The following is a 19,561-nucleotide window of genomic DNA, read 5'->3' as shown; positions in this document are numbered from 1 at the left end:
TCGAAAGCATAAAAGCAAGTATAAAAAAAAAAAAAAAAGGGTGGGAAGAAACCGAAAAAAAATTGCTGATAGGATTTATTAAAAATGCTCAAGCACATTATTATTGCATGGCTTCTTTTTGTTGGATTTTTCCCCCCACTAATGACCTAAAAAACAAACACTTATATGCCCTAATTTGTTTTCGTTTAGAAACAACATATATTTTTTTTAACCCTTCATATTTTTCTTTTCTTGTCTGAAGGAGTCTTGTCATCCCAGCAGAACAGAGTGAATAAACATCCAGTCTCAAACAGCCCTTATCCTTATTCTGAATGTCACTAATGAGTCTGTTTTGTCACTGCAGGCAGTACAAATGAAACCAGTCTCCTACTGCCAACAGCAGACGGGCAGAGGAGAAGGCAACGAGAGGTGTTTTGTAATCATTGAAGTCAGTATAAATAAGTCGCGTCAGGTTAGGGAAAAAACACGCTCCCTGGGAATTGGGGCCTAGGTTGACAGGTGATGGGGAGTCCCTGGTGCTTTGATTTGCATTGTTTTGGCAGCACAGTACGATGGCGTCTTTGCTTTAGAGTCGTCCAACTTATGCCTGATTAGGTCCTGAGAGCCCAGAGAGAGTGAGGGGTGGGTGTTCCTCCTCAGACCCCCTTGCCCACGATCCCGGTCGACTGGATGTGCTCTTTGGCATGCCAAGGGGCACCCAGGGACGACAAGTTAGCTAAAATGATTGGACCCCATGGGGTTTTAGACTCTTGGTTGTTTGCCAAATGCTAATCTAGAACAATTACCCATCAAAGGCAAGAGCGCTCTGCTATATTGTCATAGATAGCCTCTTTGCCACCCACAACAACAGCACTTGGAGCAGTTTCAGAGATTTTCTTAGCACTTGACAGAATCACTGCACAATTTATCCTCCAGCTTTCTGCAAAACCAAGTTGAGGTGAGAGAAACTGGAGTCTTATTCTTCTTATTTATTTATTTTAGTAATAAATAGGCCTTCTTTTCTTTGCTAGCAGCATCCTGACTTTTCGGTGGGCAGAATCTGCTACGGGATGCCACAAACATTTTGAACTTTGCAGGTAGTATATAACTGCTTTGTGAGTCTGGCAGTACTAAAAATGGTAAGCTTAAACCTCATAAATCAGAAACCCCAGGCTCAAGTCTCTGAACAGCTTGCACCAGTGCCACAGGGGTCTATAAAAGAAGGAAGAAAAATACTCGATTTCAATATAGGTCTTGAGCAAACAAAGCAGGAATGCTGATAGTGAATAAATTAATATTTTCTAGAGTTATTTTCTAGGGCCTTTAAACGTTAGACATGTCTGCTTGCATTGTTTTTTATTAGGACCATAAAAATGGATGCACAGCTGCGATTATGATTCAGCCTAATTTAAGACTTGTTCACAAACACAACACAAATCTATTTCATATTAGTATGAAAATAGTAATGGAGGCTTCTAAAAGGGGCTACAAGCTACAACAAAGGATAAGATGCGCATAAATGCAATATGAGGATATGAATGCGACAATAGCTAGCCAATAGCCCTTGAGCAAATGCTTGTTTATTAGCGATAGTTATTTATCCTAATGAGGTTTAGTCATCATGCAGAGAAAACAAATTATATTGCTGTTTTTCCCAGAAACCATCTTGAGTCTAAATGGAATGTCGTGATTTTTATTTTTTCACTAACGGTACGACTACCTAAGATGAATTTACGATGCAAGGGTTCCATAGACATCTGGTTCTGAATAAGGAATGAGATTGATCTCATTTTGGTTTTTGGGAGAGTCGAGAAAGATTAAGCACATTCTCCTCTTAATTTACAGACAGAGGAGGCCCGAACCATTACGTGTAGTGGTTATCCTAGAGTGGTAGGACCCTTCCAGAGGTTTATATGCCAGTTCAGCCAGGTTCGAGTCTGTTTACAGGGAAGGCCGTTCATACAAGTAGCCCCGCATGTCTTCGAAGGGCTTCCCTTTGGAAAGAAACAAAGATGGCTGTAATTAATGACCCTGAATCTGTGCCAAAAAGGCTTTCCTCTGACAACTTCAACTTAATTAAAGCTTAAGACGTTTCAATGGGCACAGAGAGCCCCTTACGGAGCGCAGCCCTGCAGACTCGTGAGAAAATTCTGCCGAGTTTATGTAAGAAAAGATGTGTGTTACTACTGGTGCCATGACTCTAATCCCTGACAGTCCAAGAATCTGTTTTGTCAAAAGGGTTTTCTTTTAGCTGGCTCACACCTGCAGGCACACCGGTACTTCCTTCAGCCTCGGAGAGGGACGGTTTTGTGTTTTAGCGGAAGATCAGATAATGGATGCCTCACTCGGCTTTTTGTTTTTACACATTGTTCATTAGTCTGGGAGTACTGTAGGCACACTTGATATGCTTGGCTTGCCTGGGGAATGGGGAGGGAGTAGGGACTGTTTGTTGGATTGAGGGCTTTGTATGTGTGTTAGGTGGAGGGGAAGCCTACTATGGCCTTGCATGGTGCACTACTGCACAATTTTAATGCAAAACTTTTGCCCAAATTAAAGTGCATAATTGTCAGGCAGGGCTGAATGCGGGAGTCCTGCTGTTTGAAACACATTAGAGCTGAATAGAACAATATGCAAAGCTGGACAGTTTGGATTTCGCCTACAAAGCACTGTTTTAAATACTTTCTCTCTCCTTCTGTGTCTAGCCTCCGCTTGGAGTCTCTTGTCAGAATTAACAAGCTTAGGAAGCCCCACCAGCTCAGTGCGTGTGTGCTTGCTTGTCCCTAAAAAGACCAATCCAGTTTGGGTTTTGTTAGAGGCAGAGGAGGAAGGAGGCTGTTCACCTTTTTTGCACCAGTTGACCCACTGGAAGCCGGAATGGCAAGAGAAATAAAGCGTTTATGTGCAGTTTAATAGCTGTAAATAGTGCTGGAATTAGCATGAGAAAGTAGCCAGGATTTCCTCTTAAGCTTTAGGATAAGTTTAATACACTTTTGTCTGTGTGCACATTAGAGCTGAGTAATATAGATTAAAAAAAAATATTTTATTATTACTCTAAATTGATCATCTTGATTTTCTTTCATTTTTATTAAATGTGTGTGTGTGTATATATATATATATATATATATATATATATATATATATATATGATGTCATATTTATATTTAATAAATAGAAAAAATATAGAGAGATAATATTATAATTTTTCTAAAACATTTTAAAGCATGTAAAATGGCAAAATTCTGTAAGGATTTGTAAGTGAGGAGGCAAACAAATCGTTGTTTTGAATTGATTTACCATTTGAACTGATTCATGAATGAATTAAACTTCAAAAATCTAAAGTTTTTCAGCTAAAGTTTAAAAAGTTTTAAAAATGTTAGAATCAGCCTTCAAAACATCAGCAACATGGCTCGCAACCACTGTGAGATTCTCACACACACACACACACACGCATGCACATACATAGAGTGGGGTCTGAGTAACAGGGGTTTTTGTGTCAGCGGAGAAGAGAGAGAGAGGCCACGCGGGGGTTTAGCTTCCACTCTCCTCTGCTAATGCGCCACAGGGCTTCATATGCCTCTCTGTGCACACACAAAGCTGCATGTGAATATTTAGACTACATAAAACCTGAGTGTGTGTGTGTGTGTCAGTTTAAACTGTTTCACAACCCTCCATAGGCCGTTATTAGCGGGATGGAAGCCGAGGTGCCCCTCTCCTACCGAATGATCCTGCAGACCTGTGGTAGTTTTATAGCAAGGCCCTGGTAGATTTGTTTTCTTATCTTTATCGCTGCACAGATAGTAAATTACTCCCTCCAGATCCCATCTTCTATCATCCCCTTATCCCTTTCTAAAGTTGCACAGTCCAGACTTAAGTTAAGCTGGACTTTTTGTCGCGGTAAATTACTTGTATGTCCCAGATTACGTGATGCCAGGCGGAGACACGTTGGCTCGTCTCTCCCTCTTCACCTCGCTCGCTCTCCCTCGTCTGTCTTTCCTCATCGGGCAGCCCCTCTAAAGCACTCGGCTTTGACAATCTCTCTTTGTTATCAGTATTTATGTTTGGGACAAAGCTGGAAGGAATGCATTTCATGTCGGGAGATTATTACGGTGGAAAGGAAGTATCTGTTTCATGTAGGTGCTGTCTCAGCCCGTGAAACAAACGATGGCTGTAATTTAATGTGAAGCGTATAGCCCCTAATGACTTTTTCCCCTTCTCTCTCTCTCTCTCTCTCTCTCTCTCTCTCTCTCTCTCTCTCTCTCTCTCTCTCTCTCTCTCTCTCTCTCTCTCTCTCTCTCTCTCTCTCTCTCTCTCTCTCTCTCTCTCTCTCTCTCTCTCTCTCTCTCTCTCTCCCCATCTGTGCTCGCACCTCCTCCCCTCCTGCAGCACTTGCAAAAACAAGAGAGTGCGTGTAACTCAGAGTCCTGCTACTACTACTGCGCGTTGTGTGACTACTCCAGCCGAGCCAAACTGAACCTGCTGCAGCACCTCCGCTCGGTCAAGCACCAGCAGACCGAAGGTCTCCGCAAGCTGCAGCTGCACCAGCAGGGCCTTTCTCCAGATGAAGACAACCTCGCTGATATTTTCTTCGTCAAGGACTGCCCTTCGAACGAATCGGGTGAGTGCACCATTTAGCCCACTCCCATACCGCATACCTCCTCCCTCAAACCCAAACCTGGAGCCTCTTCTCCCGATGTAAAACATGCCAGGTGCCTAATCTCCCTAAAATGAACATGTTGTTCCCATTACGGACCGTCTTTTTATATCAGTACCACACTCGGCCCTGTACGCAGTGACATCTTTAGCAGGCATGCAGAAGGTTATGAAACTCTACCTTGGGAGGATCTCACAGTGAAATTCTTCCCCCTGGAGTGAGCTTTAATTTCCTTTCTCATGACCAAAGCAATTTGGCTTTCATTTAAAAGTTTTGGAGCTGCCAGAAGCTAATAAGTGTAACAGGACTGTAAAACATTCAGAGACGTACACCAAAAAAAAAAAAAAGAGGAGGAAAAAAAGATTAATAGTTTTATTTGAGAGGGACCTGTAATTTAAAACATAAGAGTGAGTCAGGGTCCATTATATAATAATGCCCACGTTAATGCCGCACGACCAAATGAACGCTTAACTTGTTTTTGCTTTGCCTGACCTGGCCGAGGGAAACGACTAACACGTTTTCAATGGCATTCCAAAGCTGAATTAATCTCTGTTCCCCAAAGTGTCCTGTTTATATATGAACTCCAGAACCAGATGGGATTAAACGGAGAACCATATGTGAAACTCCAGCTCCAAAACTACCCATATTGGAAATAAACGAGTGTGTTTTACATTTGGCATTAATTATATCTGGATCAAAGGTGCTTCGGAGTCTGGGTGCACCAAAGGACCAGTTAGATAAATCATTATTTTGCTTTTAGAAAGACAGCCTACCTCTGTTGCACACACACACACACACACACACACACACACACACACACACACACACACACACACACACACACATAGCCTCCCTTCTCTAACCTTATGTCTTATTAGTATTATGTGTGCTTTAAGTACCAGAAAAAATCTTTTGTATCCCACAGACTGCATTATTTTTTTAACAGCTTTCTTTAATGAGCCACTAGTAAACTCCATATCATGTGTATTTCTTTACAGCATATTCAAATTCTAATGTTATTCCCAAGTGTCACCTTTTCTCCCCTAGTGTTTTCAGCTATAGCTCATGCCTTTTATATTTACCCCAGTCCTTCAGAATGGCGCTAATGTGTATAAACTAACAGACTCATTCTGAATGTATACTTGTCGTGTAATGACCATACGTTTTTCACTTGTTCTAGCATCAGACTGAGTGGGCGGACTGCAGACAGAGTACATTACAGAAAAGATAAACCAGTTGTCGTTGTTTTTAGGTGTTCTTGGTGGACTCTAGAACAGCTAATGTTTTGATTAAACACAACTACACTTGGTTCAGTTGAAAAGTAACTAGCTTTAATAGGTTAGAGCCTCGAGTGCAGTGAGTAGGGAGGGTTAGAGGGTGGCGTTTTTTTTTACAGCTCCAGATCTTGGTAGGAAAAAGATTATTCAGGTAGTTTAACCCCGTAATCCTAATGTTTGAAGTGCTTTCAAACAGGCCCAACACTGGCAAGTTTAAGGAAATGGATCACTGGCACCAGATAAATCACAGCTTATTTTGGTTAATTGTTCCAACTGGAAAGTATAAGCGGTAAATAAATATATAAAAAGTTATCCAAATGCCAGGGCAGGAGGGAGGGGAGGATGAATTGGCAGGGTCGGGGGGAGTCTGCCCTCCCTGTGACACACTGCCCACTGCGTTCTCAGGCCTGGGCCGGGTGCCTGTGTGTATGTGATGGTAATAATTTGTGTCTCTGCTCCAGAGAAAAGGTCCTGGAGTAAGCAACATTTCAGCCCTCGCTGAATTACAGCTCTATGTTAAAGGGGGCCGGTAGGTTTTCGTGGGTATAACTCCTTAGTTTAGCATTTTCTGGTCATTAGTCAGTTTCATGAAGAGAGGGAGAGAAGAAAAAAAAAGAGATTTATTTAACTGCTGACCTGTATCTTTCTTTTAAAAGCAGCTCTGTGGAAACGCACCAAATAATTATAAAACCATTTGGGAATAAAGGTTAGAATGCCATTGACATGTACATGTGAATGGATTTCGTTAAATAGTTTTGATGCCATTTTTAAGACATAATTAAGGGGAGATTTTGTGGCGCTTACAGTGGTTAAATAAAGGAGAAATGCATTAGTGCCAAAAGCCACACTCAGCAAACTACAGCCATGCTGTAGAACGAGGGCCATATATCCGACTACTTATTGTTTAATTAGACTACAAAAGCATGCCGAAAAGGGTTTGCACTGCAAAAAATTGCCAGCGCTGTTTTTGTTGATAAACGCAAAGCTTTAAAACATGGCCCTGCCCACAGTTTAGACTTGCGCTATGTACATCAGGAAGACAAGAAGTCGTATATTCCGGTCTTAGCAGCACGAATGCTGTGGTGCGTGATAATGAATCCGACCTCTATGGGCCCAACGTGCTAAATTAGCCAAACAAGACCAAGTTTGGCAGAGCTCTCGCAGTGCACTAACAGGAATATACCCTCCTAAAGAGACTATATGAGCCAATCCTCCCTGAGAATCAGACTGCCAAGTCTCCCAGGGTGACTGTAATTCCCTGCGCTTGGGACCCAGAAGGCTCATCATTTACACAAGGTAAACATCGTGAAGCTGAGAATTTGGAAAGGCAGTGGGGTTGTGTGGTTAAGCATGTTTTTGAAGTGGTGCCCCTCATTTGTAAATCACAGTGATCTGATCCGCGGCGTGTATGTGGCCCCTGCGAACTCATATTTTACGCAGATGTGCAATACATAAGAATGTGCAAAATGCAACAGGGTTTTGTTTATTAACTTCTAAATGATATTTATGTTGATTATTTCCGTTCCGGAATAACTACAGCTGGTTCTTTTCTCATAAAGCCAAATCGATAGCTTAAATAAGATGTTTGTATTAATATTTTATCTATTGCATGACTCTCTATTGCCTTATATTGTGTGATATTTCTAGATAAATATTTAACACACTGATATTTGTGATAAAGAGATTAAATAACAGCGACGAAGCATTTGTATGCATTTGCTTGTATTTTAGTCCTCTTTAATAAAAGACAAAAGAAGAAAGCACTATGATTGTGTGCGTGTGGAGTGGGACCCATTTCCCTGGCTTGTAGCTTGGCCTGAAAAATGCCTGATGGGCTTGTTGATGCATAAAGGGCTTTTTTGCATCCTTGGGTTGCTTCTCCATTTTGTCGTGGCTCTCAGAGAGGAGATGGGATCTTATGGAGGTAATTATTTCTGAGAGTCTCCCTCGCCACACTTACCCCCCTCCCTCCATGTGTATTAAAACTAGGCAAGAAGAGGAGACCTTTGTCTGGCAGGGCTTAAACAAAAGGTCTATCTGACTTTAGAGATGAACACGTCTTTAAATGCTGCGGCCGGATGGGAGCTGAGAGAGCCCCGCATGTCCCGCTCTTTTGTTTCTTCTGAGTGATAATGCTTCAGGAGGTTTGCAACCAGGGCCAAATTACCACCAATGCAGTGAGAACCATTTTCATGGCAGCTGTAGGCCAACAACATGCACTAATGGACATGTTCTCTTTTTTTCTGTTATAGATTGCCATTAAAAAAAGAAAGAAAGACGCGTTTTGTTTTAGCCTGACGCAAGCGTGTATATGAAGAGGACTGCATGCTTTGTTCAGTTACACTCCGAATGCGATCCTCAAAGCTGCTCTTTGTTTTCCCTGTGGTCGCATTCTCATCCGCCAGCATTTCAGAGCCTCGACAAGATATTTTAACGGTTTAGGTTATTTTTTTTTTCCTACTTGGAGGGCACACAAGCAATTATAACAGTTACTTTTTGAGATCGCCTCCCTAGACAGTGTTTCCAGGGTTTGTGGCCATAATTTGTAGCCATTACATAAACTGAAATGGGAAAGCAGTGAAGTGAAAGATATGACATACAGCCAAATCGGTCTCATCATTTTGTTAGCCATGGGTGATGTACTAATGCAAGGCCATCCATTTTCCCTTTGATTCCTTACACAAAGCAGGAGGCGCAGAGGCGGCCACATTCCACTGTGATTAGACGGAGACAGGCCAGGCTGCAGGAAAACAAGCTTGCAGTGTTTTTTCACTCTCCTGCTATCGTACCTGAGGAAAGTTGTCTTAAAATCTCCAAAAAGATAGAACAATAGTAAATCGACAAGATTATCATTCATGTTTGTAAAAATCGCCAAGTTTTTGGTGTAAGCAATGCCATTACAATGGTCGCAAAAGGAACCAAAGCTCACTTTTTCACAGAAAATAGGCCATCCCTTGTGAAACACGATCTTCACCATGAGAGGCTTTTTGTTAATGGAAATTGTCTCAGGAGATCCATAGCCTGACCCTGAGTTTATATTGCTGTATCATTAAATGGAGACAATACTCAATGCGCAAATATTTTTTTTCATTTCATAGTAAGTCATTTATCCGTATGTGTGTTATTATTTTTGCAAAGAGCAGTGGTTTTACCAGAAAAGCTCAAAACCATTTTTCAGATGGCAGGCACTCAAGATTGAGTCATTTCTGAATAATTCCGTCCAATGCTATTATAATTATTCTGCGGTTTCTGCGTGCAGAAAGTCCAAAATTATTTTCGAAAATAGTCAGTTAGTGCTTTCGAAAAGACATGTTTTAGGACCGGCGTCCCTGGTTGTTTTTCTTTCAACGAGATCCTCCTTCAGAGAGGAGTGATACAAAAGCTAAATTGTTACCTCATGTTTTCACAGGCTGTTGTGGCCACTGAAAGTTAAAATTAGCAGAAATTGCAATGATTATTCGCATTACCATACCTGACTTTAAACCATTATGCTTATTTAAAGTCCAAGGGACATTTTCCTTGCATACTACTGTGAATTATTTTACACCATAAGGACTATTTTATTTATTTCTTTACTGTCCGTGACAGGTAGTAAACATCCAGGAATGAGATACCTTTAGTAAAGCGTGACAGTTTCGATTTACATACGCTTGGAAAAAGTAGGTCCTCTTTTGTTCATGCCGAACAATGCTAATAAACCTGCATAGTGAGGAGGCAACTGAAGGGGCCGTGCTTTAGTAAATGTACAGTACACATGACTGCTAAAGGTGTAAGCTGACAACCTACAGAGACTTGATCTGGTCTTAATTCGAACAGGGAGAGGAAAATTGCTCCGCGGACTCCTCATTGTGTGGTGACTCCACTGACACTAACCATAGGAGATAGTACAATGCTCTCTGTCACAGGGCATTAAGGGAAACAAGGCATTGTCAAAGCTTGGAGGACGTCACAAAGACAGGCAGCATAGAGCTCTGATAAAGCAGCAATTAACTAATTGCCTCAAGCAGTACAACAGCAGACTAGTGTTATTATTAATGTGTGATAATACGGATGGATCTCTCACACACAGATACTTCCACTGGGTTACACTTGTGATGAGACTGCAATAGTGTGACGTGTGTGGCTTCGTGTCCAACACCCTTGTCATTAGCTATCATCTCTGGGAAAGCGCTGGGCCCTGAATCCCTTCACTTCTGATTAGACGGCAGTCCATTGATGACTGGGGCGTCCAGGTGTCAGGGTAAAGTTAGTGACCCCATCCTCCCAGTGCATCTTGCCTGCAAGTAATTAGTCCTGACTCCTACCATCACCCCTCCAACCACAACACCCCCCCCACCCCCCCCCACCCTCCCTCCCTCCCCCCCCCCATCTCTCTCTCTCTCTCTCCCTCCCTTCCCCCCTCCCTCTCTCACTGTCTTTCTGACCTTGCATCCTTTCTCTCATTCATCTGAGATAAGATCATGTGTGTGGGATCTTTGTAAAAAAAATGAGACACGTATACATATATCACTAAGGTCGGTAAGATTTTTCAAATGTTTTTGTGAAAGTAATCTCACCAAGGCTGCATTTAAAAATACAGTAAAAACAGTAATATTCTGAAATATTTTTACCATTTAAAATAAATGTTTTCTATTTTAATATATTTGCAAGTGTAATTTATTCCTGTGATGGCAAAGTTAAATTTGTCAGCAGCCATTACTCATTACATAATTACTCTTCAATGTCACATGACCTTTCAGAAATCATTCTAATATGCTGTCGTGATGCTCAAGAAACATTTCTCATTATTATCAATGTTGAAAACAGTTGTGCTCCTTTAAATATTTTTGTGGAAACTGATATATATATACATGTACGTATATATAGTTTTCCAGGATTCTTTGATGAATGGAAAGTAAATAATTTATTTTAAAAAACGTACTGACTGCCAACTTTTAAACGATAGTATAAATAATTATGAATATATGAACGTAATAAACAATACAGTATTTATTTTTAGTTAGTTATATATATATATTTACATTTTCTAAAACAAGTTCATTATATTAAATGTATTTAATAAAACAACTAAAATGAATGTATTATGAACGAACATTAATTAACTCTGAATGTTTTTATTTATATATGTTCATTTTTAGGTCATGGTACCTAATGCATTATCTAATGTGCATATATATACTTTCACTCACTGTTTTATTAATAGATTCATTTTTAGTCTCTTGGGTTCAGCGTACATGGTGCATGGGTCTGTTTATCATCATCTCTCTCTCTCTCTCCTCTGCTTTCTGTCTCTTTCTCTGATAGAGACTCCTTTTCTTGTTTCCCCCTTTCCTTTTCCCCATCCACCTCATCCATCACAACAAAGTATGGAATTGATAGCCAGTATTGATTATCCATAGCAGTGCCTAATCGTGGCTAACCGTAGGAAGCTTTGCAGGTTTAGCCAGCATCGGACCAGGGCCAGTGATAATGCAGCTGGGAAGTTAGACTTAATGCTGTCATCATGTTCTCTTACAGCGACTGACCACCGTGTGTTAGACAGCGTCCCCTCTGGACCATGGAAATGACTTAAGGACAACTTGAAATGCCATTCGCAATGCATTTAACTCTTTGTAATCTGACACATTTCCTGAACATTCATGTGGGAAATGTTAGGACTTGAATGACTTGTTATTATTGGATGATATTATTGGTTAATACTTGTTTCCCTGCATAGCGTTGGTTGCATTGACAGAAAAAGAAAAGGTAGAGAAATATTTTTTTCTTTAAAATAATACAATGAATTATGCGCAATATATCAGGGACGTTAAGAACGTAAATAGGCTCAATATTTCTCATTGTCTTGAATGTTATATTTGTTAATATGTTCTCAGCAACACAACAGGAATATTCATGTCTGTTTCAATCCAATTGCATAAAAGCAAACGCTCACATTAGCCTGCTTTTTTCCATCTTTTTTTCCCCATGTCTGCTTCCTGCACTGATGAGTAACTCTATTTAATAGGCTGCCATTATGCAGGCAGATTGGGAAGTTGACTGGGAAGTGCTCCTAGCTATTGCTGCATTTGAACCCTGTTAATATATGCAAATTAAAAGGAGTCGGGCCTCGGGATTGGTCCTGTTTTAAATAAAACGAGAATCTGATCAAGGCAATCTGTAGATGGGGTGTTATCAGAGGGAGCTGGAGCAGCGGTTGATGATTCCTCGCCTGTATCTCTCTCTTCCATCATACTGCACTGCATTAAAGAGACATGATTCATCAAACACAGGCACTAGTATTTTATGAAATTTCGCTCTCTAGGGCAAAGGCTTTTTTCCTTAATCAGAAGACAGTGGCCTTGCTTAAGTAGAGTGCTCCACTCCGTGGTCATGCCAGATTTTCATTTAATTTGTTTGTGTGAAGGGGGGCATCCAGGGCAGGTGTCTATAAGCGTGTGCGTTCCTCATTATGTTTTACGGCGCATAAACTTTATGCACGCACCTGTCAGCAAACGTATCAGTGGTGGAGTTTAAAATAGGAGGAGCAGCTTTTATTACTGCTGGGAATTTAATGCTGCACATACTCTTAGGAGACTCAACAATAGGTAGCGTTAAGTACTGTCATTGGAGCGAAGGCCTGTTGATTGTTCATTGACTGTGTCTAGGTTTGCTGGAGTGCTTCTGTGGCATTTGCATAATACATGGATCCAAAACCCTGATGATTTGAAGCTCATTTATAGCTCTTCAGCCCTCACAATTACAACCAAGGATAACTGAAACAAGCATCCCCTCCAGGGCTCGACCACCTTCTTTGTGTGTAAGTGTAGGGGTTAAAACGGCAGAAAAATGTGGGTATTTTTCTTTCATTAGCCGCTGCTAAGGAATATCTTTATCTGTGGATACCTTCTCACAAACCAATTAACTCGTTCTGAATAATTCATCATTCAGTGGCGACTGTGGTCCAAAAAGGAACAAACTGATAATAAGATCCAGATCCCAGTATGCATTCGATGTAGGACAAAGTAGACACCTCCAAACCTTTGGTATGCATGAAGGATCCTTGCCACAGAAGGTCATTTTCATCTCTTTCTCTCTCTCATTGTCACATGCTTGTATTTCTGATAATGCCACATACCGTTCACACTGATTCTCTCCGCTATAATACACCTCATGCCTCTGTCAGCTCACTTTCCCATGACCTGCTCTAGAGATCGGCACAATACAGTCACTTCATCAGGGCTTCCTCTCCACTGCCACTGCTTACAGCCTCAGCTTCGCTCTCAGAATCTCACCATTCTTCCCAGAAATTATTCGCTTATGACTTAATTAGTCATAATTTTGAATGAACAAGGGGTCAGGTGATGGGGTTGAGAAAGGAGATGGAGAGATGAGAAAATGAATGGATTGATGTGGCATGAGACCGTCTGACATTCCTGTGTGAAAGGATCATCTAACAGCTGAAGCTCGTAATCCAACCCTGTTGATAGAAAGACATCTCTCGGACCCCCTGGCCATGTTCGAGAAGCAAACTGCCCAAATGTCCCATGAAATCGCTGAAATGTATTAAGGTATTTCCTGTTAAAATAGGACGTTTTTTTTTTTTTACATGCGTAACTAAATTTGTTCAAAAGATAAACAACTTAGACTTATGCTCATTCAACAGCATTTTTAGCAATGTCTGCAAAAGGTTATGATATATAGTTTACTCAAAAATAAAAATTCTGTTATCATTAACCTCATGTCGTTCCAAACCTTAATGAAATTCTGGTCCAAACAACATTGGACTCCATTGACTTTCATTGTATGGAATATTAAAATTCCGTAGTTCCGCAGAAGAAAAAGTCATGCAGATTAGGAATGGCATGAGGGTGAGTAAATGACCACAGATTTTTCATTTTTAGGTGAACTATCACTTTAAAGACACAACTATATATATATTTTTTTCATGAGCTCTTTGAAAGATTCTGACCATCTTTCTCATTTCCTCCATGTTTCTTTCTTCCTCCTCTCCTCTCGCCCCACCCTTCTGGAAAAGCCATTAAGGCGTTGTCTCAAGCTTGTCAGATCATGGCCAGGCAGAGGGGAAATATTCCATCTGAGCGGCACACTGTCTTCAATTGCTGCAATTAAGAGTGTCAGCATGCGGCCACGGTCCTGTCTGACTGTGAGGGGACGGGGGGGTCGCCAGGTCCGTGTGACCGAACACACACATGGCTAGAAGCGAGCAACCCTATGCTCCCCAATACGACACCGCCACTCTGTTTGATAAAGGAAAACAGACGATTTGTGCTGAAACTCCGGCAAGTGCAGAGCCAATGAGACACTCTTGTGGGTCAAGTGCTGCATTTGCATTTTGATGGGATGTTATCGAGTAATTAATGCACTAGTCAGAATGTATTACCCCAGGAGTGAATTGAAAGGTTCATTACCAAATCGCCCTCACTCCAGGAATAGGTATTTCTCCAGGCGTTTGCCTCTGACATGTTGTTCTTCTCTCTCTCTCTCTCTGTCTCATCGTGGCAGGCTGTAGAGGTGAACAGTGGCTCTTAATAAGGGCATTCACTTTGGAGAGCGCTCGTCATAGTAAATGTACACATCAGGGCCTTGCCTTCTTGTCACTTTAATTGCTTCTGGAGGTTCTTAATAGGCCAATCTTCATCAGCCCAGGCCATGTTATGAATAACTTGGGCATCGGAGGACTTCATGCTTAATAAAATGGACCCAATTTATAAAAATGGAGTGCATTGTTTACAAAGCACACACAAGAACTCTCCATTTTACGGTTATCCATTACAGAAAGACGGAAATGGGCTGGGTATCGTCAATTGTCAAGATAACATTATTCCTATACTAGTGAATCACCAATATTAAAATTCTGGTCAATACAATAAGCCTGTAATTGTTTTAATATCATTGTCGATAACTGATAAATAGCCAATATTAAAATCCATTGCTGTTGTGTCTAAATATGTAAAAAAAAAAATAATAATTGCAATTAGATAGATCCATTTTTGAAAGTGAATTTAGGCAACACATTATAATTTGAAGTATGAAAAATATTTGGAGTTTTGCTTTTAACATAATTAAGTTTAAAATTAATTATCTAAAATATGGTAAATGAGCATGCACAATTAAATATCCAATAGCTTACAATTCTACAAAATAAATAAAACAAATTAATGATATATTGTGTATCCCTAACATTAACTATGATTAAAATTTGAATGTATATTTCATTATGTATATGTACTACAGCAGAGCTTGTGGTACAGCTGAAAGTACATTGCAACTGAATGTATTTTACTGCCGGGTGTATACTACCACCTAGTGTGTATTACAGCCGAATGTGCTATATACCGTTACTATAGTATATACTACACCTCTAATTTCTCTCTAGCCTCACTTATTCCCCTCCCCGCTGCCAAAACCAGCAGCGTACAGAGGGAAATTTGAGTGTGCTATGAGATTAAAGGCTGAAATCAGGGCCTTGTGAGCAATCATCAATTCCCAAGAACATTCTTTCATCTTCCATTCTTCCACCCTAATGCTAACGGTTTCATGTCACAACATTGTTGTTGCTTTTATCATCCTATAATAACTCTCCTGCAAAAAACGTGAGGGAGATTGGAAGAATAAGAGGCTGAGAGAGGCCTGTTCTTTCTTTGCCATCACTGTAAATTTACACAAGGCCCTTTTGCTGTCACTGGAGCATTTCCTTTTTATATTAGCGTTCTTATCTTTAGCCTGGACTTAAACCCAGATATATTCCACCAAGACATTTATAGCTATTGTTCTGTTTTCCATAATGAAATCAAGCATTGTTACCTGCCTTGCATGTTATTTTGAGCCTAATAGCCTCAGCGGGTGCGAGCGTGGTGTCTCTGATTTGTTCGTTGGGGACAAAATAGCGACCTGCTAGGCTCGCAAATCCCCGTCTTCCATCAGCCTGCTTGTCCGTCAGCAGGGCATCAACGGCACCAAACTGCAACCCATCTCCCGGCCCATCAGCAGGTCTCACACGCCAGTGAATCCGAGCCTTTTGTTCCCACTTGGGCTGATAGGAATGAGGAGGTAGACCACGGAAAAGCAGAGCAATTTTCTGCTATTTAAGCTTGGAGAGATGGTGCTCCTTGGGAATCGTGTGTGTGTGTGTGTGTGTGTGTGTGTGTGTGTGTGTGTGTGTGTGTGTGTATAGAGGCGTTTGGAGAGGAAGGGAGTTTGTTTGGAGTCACTGGATAAGATTTTTTAGATTTAGGCATGCATGGAATTGGGGGTGAGATAATCGAGGATGTGAAATTGAAACCTGTCGGCTAGCAATAGCCGTCCTTTACTTCAACACCACACACACATCTCAAACCCGTCTGCCTTTTCGGTTATATGTGACTTTCAAAAAAAAGCACTATATAACATCCACACAACTTTTTCAGTCTTTCTACTTTAAAATTAATTAAATGTGTTACTTGCCATTTCTTCAATTATTTGTGAAATCTATTAGCAATTTCTGAGTGAAAATTGTTTCTACACCAGTTTTTTTCCCCCCAGTGTAGTAGAGGGTTTGTCCAGCTTCTCAGTTCACAATATTATACAACCTATTCTAGGTTAGTGCACACTATATAGTCTTTTTGAGAGCGAAATTTAAAGACACATTGATGGAAGCTGATGTTTGGTTAATTGGCAATGGCAGAGTTAATTACCTTTAAAAAATGAGAAGAAAAGACAAACATATGCTGTGCCGTCTTCCCTGTAGCCATGTCAACAAAGCCGCTAAAAGAAGCCCTTATGAAGTATGTCATGTTGTATTATTTTAATTACTGCATGTCAGTGTAATTTTGCTTAAACATGGTTTTTCTTCTTCTTTTACCCCAGGTTATAAATTGTTGTATGGGTGCTCATTATTAATCTAATTTATTTTCTCGTCAAGCAAGCCATGTGATGACCGACTTCCTGCCTCAAATGACAATTGCAAACAGTAGCCTCCTTTTAAAGGTATAATCACCCATCTCTTCTAATTAGGAGAAGAATGTGCACTAGATACAAAGGGCTCTGTGAGGATGCAGCCCCGAGCAAGCGATAACTACCGTGCCTTGCCGCAGCCTGATCTGGGATCGGCTTTAGGGAGGCGGTATCTGACATTAGATTAAGGGAGGTTATTTGTGGAGGGGGAGTTACTCAGGTTACATTCCTTTAAGGGAAGTGGCTGGCACCCTGTCTTCATTTCACAGGCTGGTAAAGTGAGCAAGGCCCTCTCATATTATTCACCGGGGCAGGCTGATCGAAGCTCAGCTCGATAGCACTAAACCAGCTCATGCTCCGAAGATTTGTCTTACAAAACCTTGAAAACTGCTCTGAACATCCATACATTGATTTTTGTTGGCGGGGATCTCCGGGGCTTTCATGTAGAGGCAGGATCCATGCAGGGATGAGGAGAGGGCTTCCCCCTTCGCCAGAGCTGGGGGATTCCGTTTCAATAACCCGGCCGAAGGAATTAGAAACACACAGGGCTGCTAGAGCTGCAGCTCACTGTTATGCTAAAGCCACATACACGCTTTAACACCCCTACGTGCACTTTTATATCTAAATATACTACATGCAACTACTCAAGTAGGTTGTTAGATTGAGGAGCAAAAGAAAAATCAACAACAAACTGTGCTGTATACCTGAATTTGGACATGGAAGGCCACTTTTCCACTTCTTGTTAACATCTAAGCAGATTTGTTTTCTTTTGGAAGTCTTTTTCCACCTCAGAGTAAAAACAATGTGGCTTAATGTCTCACAATATGACTTTCTATCTCACAACATGTCTTAATCTCATAATTGTGACTTTGTATATCACAATTTTGACATATATCAGTTAAACTGTATATATCTTAATCTGTCTTAATATATCACAGTTTGAATTTATATATCTCAATGTAACTTTATATCTCACAATTTAAATTTAAATCTCACAATCTGGTTATTATTTCACAATCTCAGTGTCCTTTTCTATATCACAATGCCCTAATATTTCACAATTGTGACTTTTCTCTCATAATTGCAACCTTATATCTCACATTTGCACTTTCTAAAAGAAAGTTGACTGTTTTTACAGTTTTGACTTTATTATTTCTTATTTTAAACTTTATCTCACAATTACCTGTACCTGTTTTATTTTTTTTATTTTTTTTTATCTGAGGTGGAAACAGGCTTCCATAATTGTCTTCATTCTGCCTTGTTCTCTCTCTCTCTCTTTTTGTCTCATTCTCCCTCTCCTTCACTACTAATTCCTGTGCCTTTGATGTGATAAGGAAGTGTTAAATCAAAGTGAGGCCTAATTACATATCTTGGGACTGGCTGGTTGTAAAGCATTGTTCATACTGTTAGAAAGACGGGCGAGAGCGTGTGTAAAGGGAGGGCTCCACGTGTGTGTGCGCGCGTCTCTGGCTGGCAGCTGCCAGCATGCGTGCCACCTGCTATACATCTCTCCATTAGCATAATCACTCTCCGGCAAATGGCAATAATAGTGTCATGCACCTCTGTGTAATTGCCGCTGTCATAATATGTGCCTGACGATTGTGTTTCCTGACTCGACATGGAGGGAAGCAAAGATCTCTGGTGCCACATTCACATTGAAGTGCCTTTGATCTGAGGCCTAGGAAGGACATCCCTCTATTCGTCACTGGAAAGCGCCTAGTCAGATGCAAATCAGAAGTAACCACGATGAATTGCTGCATTTCGCTAATATCATAGAAGGTGATACCATAGAAGGCTTTGATCAGAGGGATTATTAGAACTGTAAACATGAACACGTTGATGTCAAATTTAAAAATGTGTGTGCTTTATGCTCTATATAAGTATTACATGCTTGTTTGTCATTTTCCAAGCAAAAATTTTCCGACACCAATGTTTTACATAATTAGCACACTCACATTTTCCTTTCAAGGGACAGCCAAGGAAAGCAAATGAATAGCTAATGATCGCATAGGCCAGGGGCGGTGAGGTCTGAGTTTGAGTGACAGCCGCCGTAGCCATTGTGACGAGCTCAGACCCTAATTGGGCCGGAGCCTGCAGAAGGAGGAAAATGGAAGAATCTGGAAGGGAGGGACTGGGGGGTGAACTGCACAAACAGCAGACAAGCCAAACAGGAATTCTAATGGATTGCATGCTCGGCTTGCTGACACCTCATTGCACCTAACATCGCTATATTTTGCAAGGGTAGCAAAAATTATACATTTACTAAGATGACGCATGCATGTATTTTTCTCTCAGACAGGGTGCGGGTTGTGGTTAGCCACCCCATTGTTTGATGTATGGCAACGAAATCGGACGGTTGGCGTAAGTGCGTGTTTGCGTAATAAAAAAATGGAGGCTGGTACCGTTTTCAACATTTTGTTTCTTTTTAATCATTCATATCCTTTACCTTTTTGACATTCCGACATTCAAGGACGCAGGCCTTCGTCTTTGAATGTGGATGATAAATTCTGAGCAATCCCTCCCCTAATCGTTCAGAGCAGGAGGAAAACACACAGCCTTTTTAAAGCATCTGTGTCTTAAACTGTCATTGATTAAATGTTAACTGATATACTCCAGTTGGCAATCTTGTTAAAGCTTCCAGTAGCCAAGATAGACAGTTTAGAGTCCCGGCTGATCAATATTACAGATAAAGATTTCATCCATCAATGAGCTCCCAAAACAA

General features: G+C 40.8%; 1 protein-coding gene across 4 annotated transcripts in view; it reads left to right on the top strand.

Annotated features, from left to right (window-relative positions):
* The window catches only part of zfhx4 (zinc finger homeobox 4), a 77,288-nt gene that overhangs the window by 34,430 nt on the left and 23,297 nt on the right, over window positions 1–19,561 (top strand). For all 4 annotated transcript variants that reach the window (XM_056248956.1, XM_056248958.1, XM_056248955.1 and 1 more), the window contains exon 4: window positions 4,363–4,594. In XM_056248956.1, the coding sequence (XP_056104931.1) occupies window positions 4,363–4,594 (232 nt within the window). The remainder of the gene's footprint in view (window positions 1–4,362; window positions 4,595–19,561) is intronic.

Source organism: Rhinichthys klamathensis, unplaced genomic scaffold (assembly GCF_029890125.1).
Source record: "Rhinichthys klamathensis goyatoka isolate OS25496 unplaced genomic scaffold, OSU_Roscu_1.1 h1tg000059l_1, whole genome shotgun sequence".
NCBI classification, from domain to species: Eukaryota; Metazoa; Chordata; class Actinopteri; order Cypriniformes; family Leuciscidae; genus Rhinichthys; species Rhinichthys klamathensis.
The sequence above is the reverse complement of the archived record's forward strand: the minus strand, read 5'-3'. Positions and strand labels throughout refer to the sequence as shown.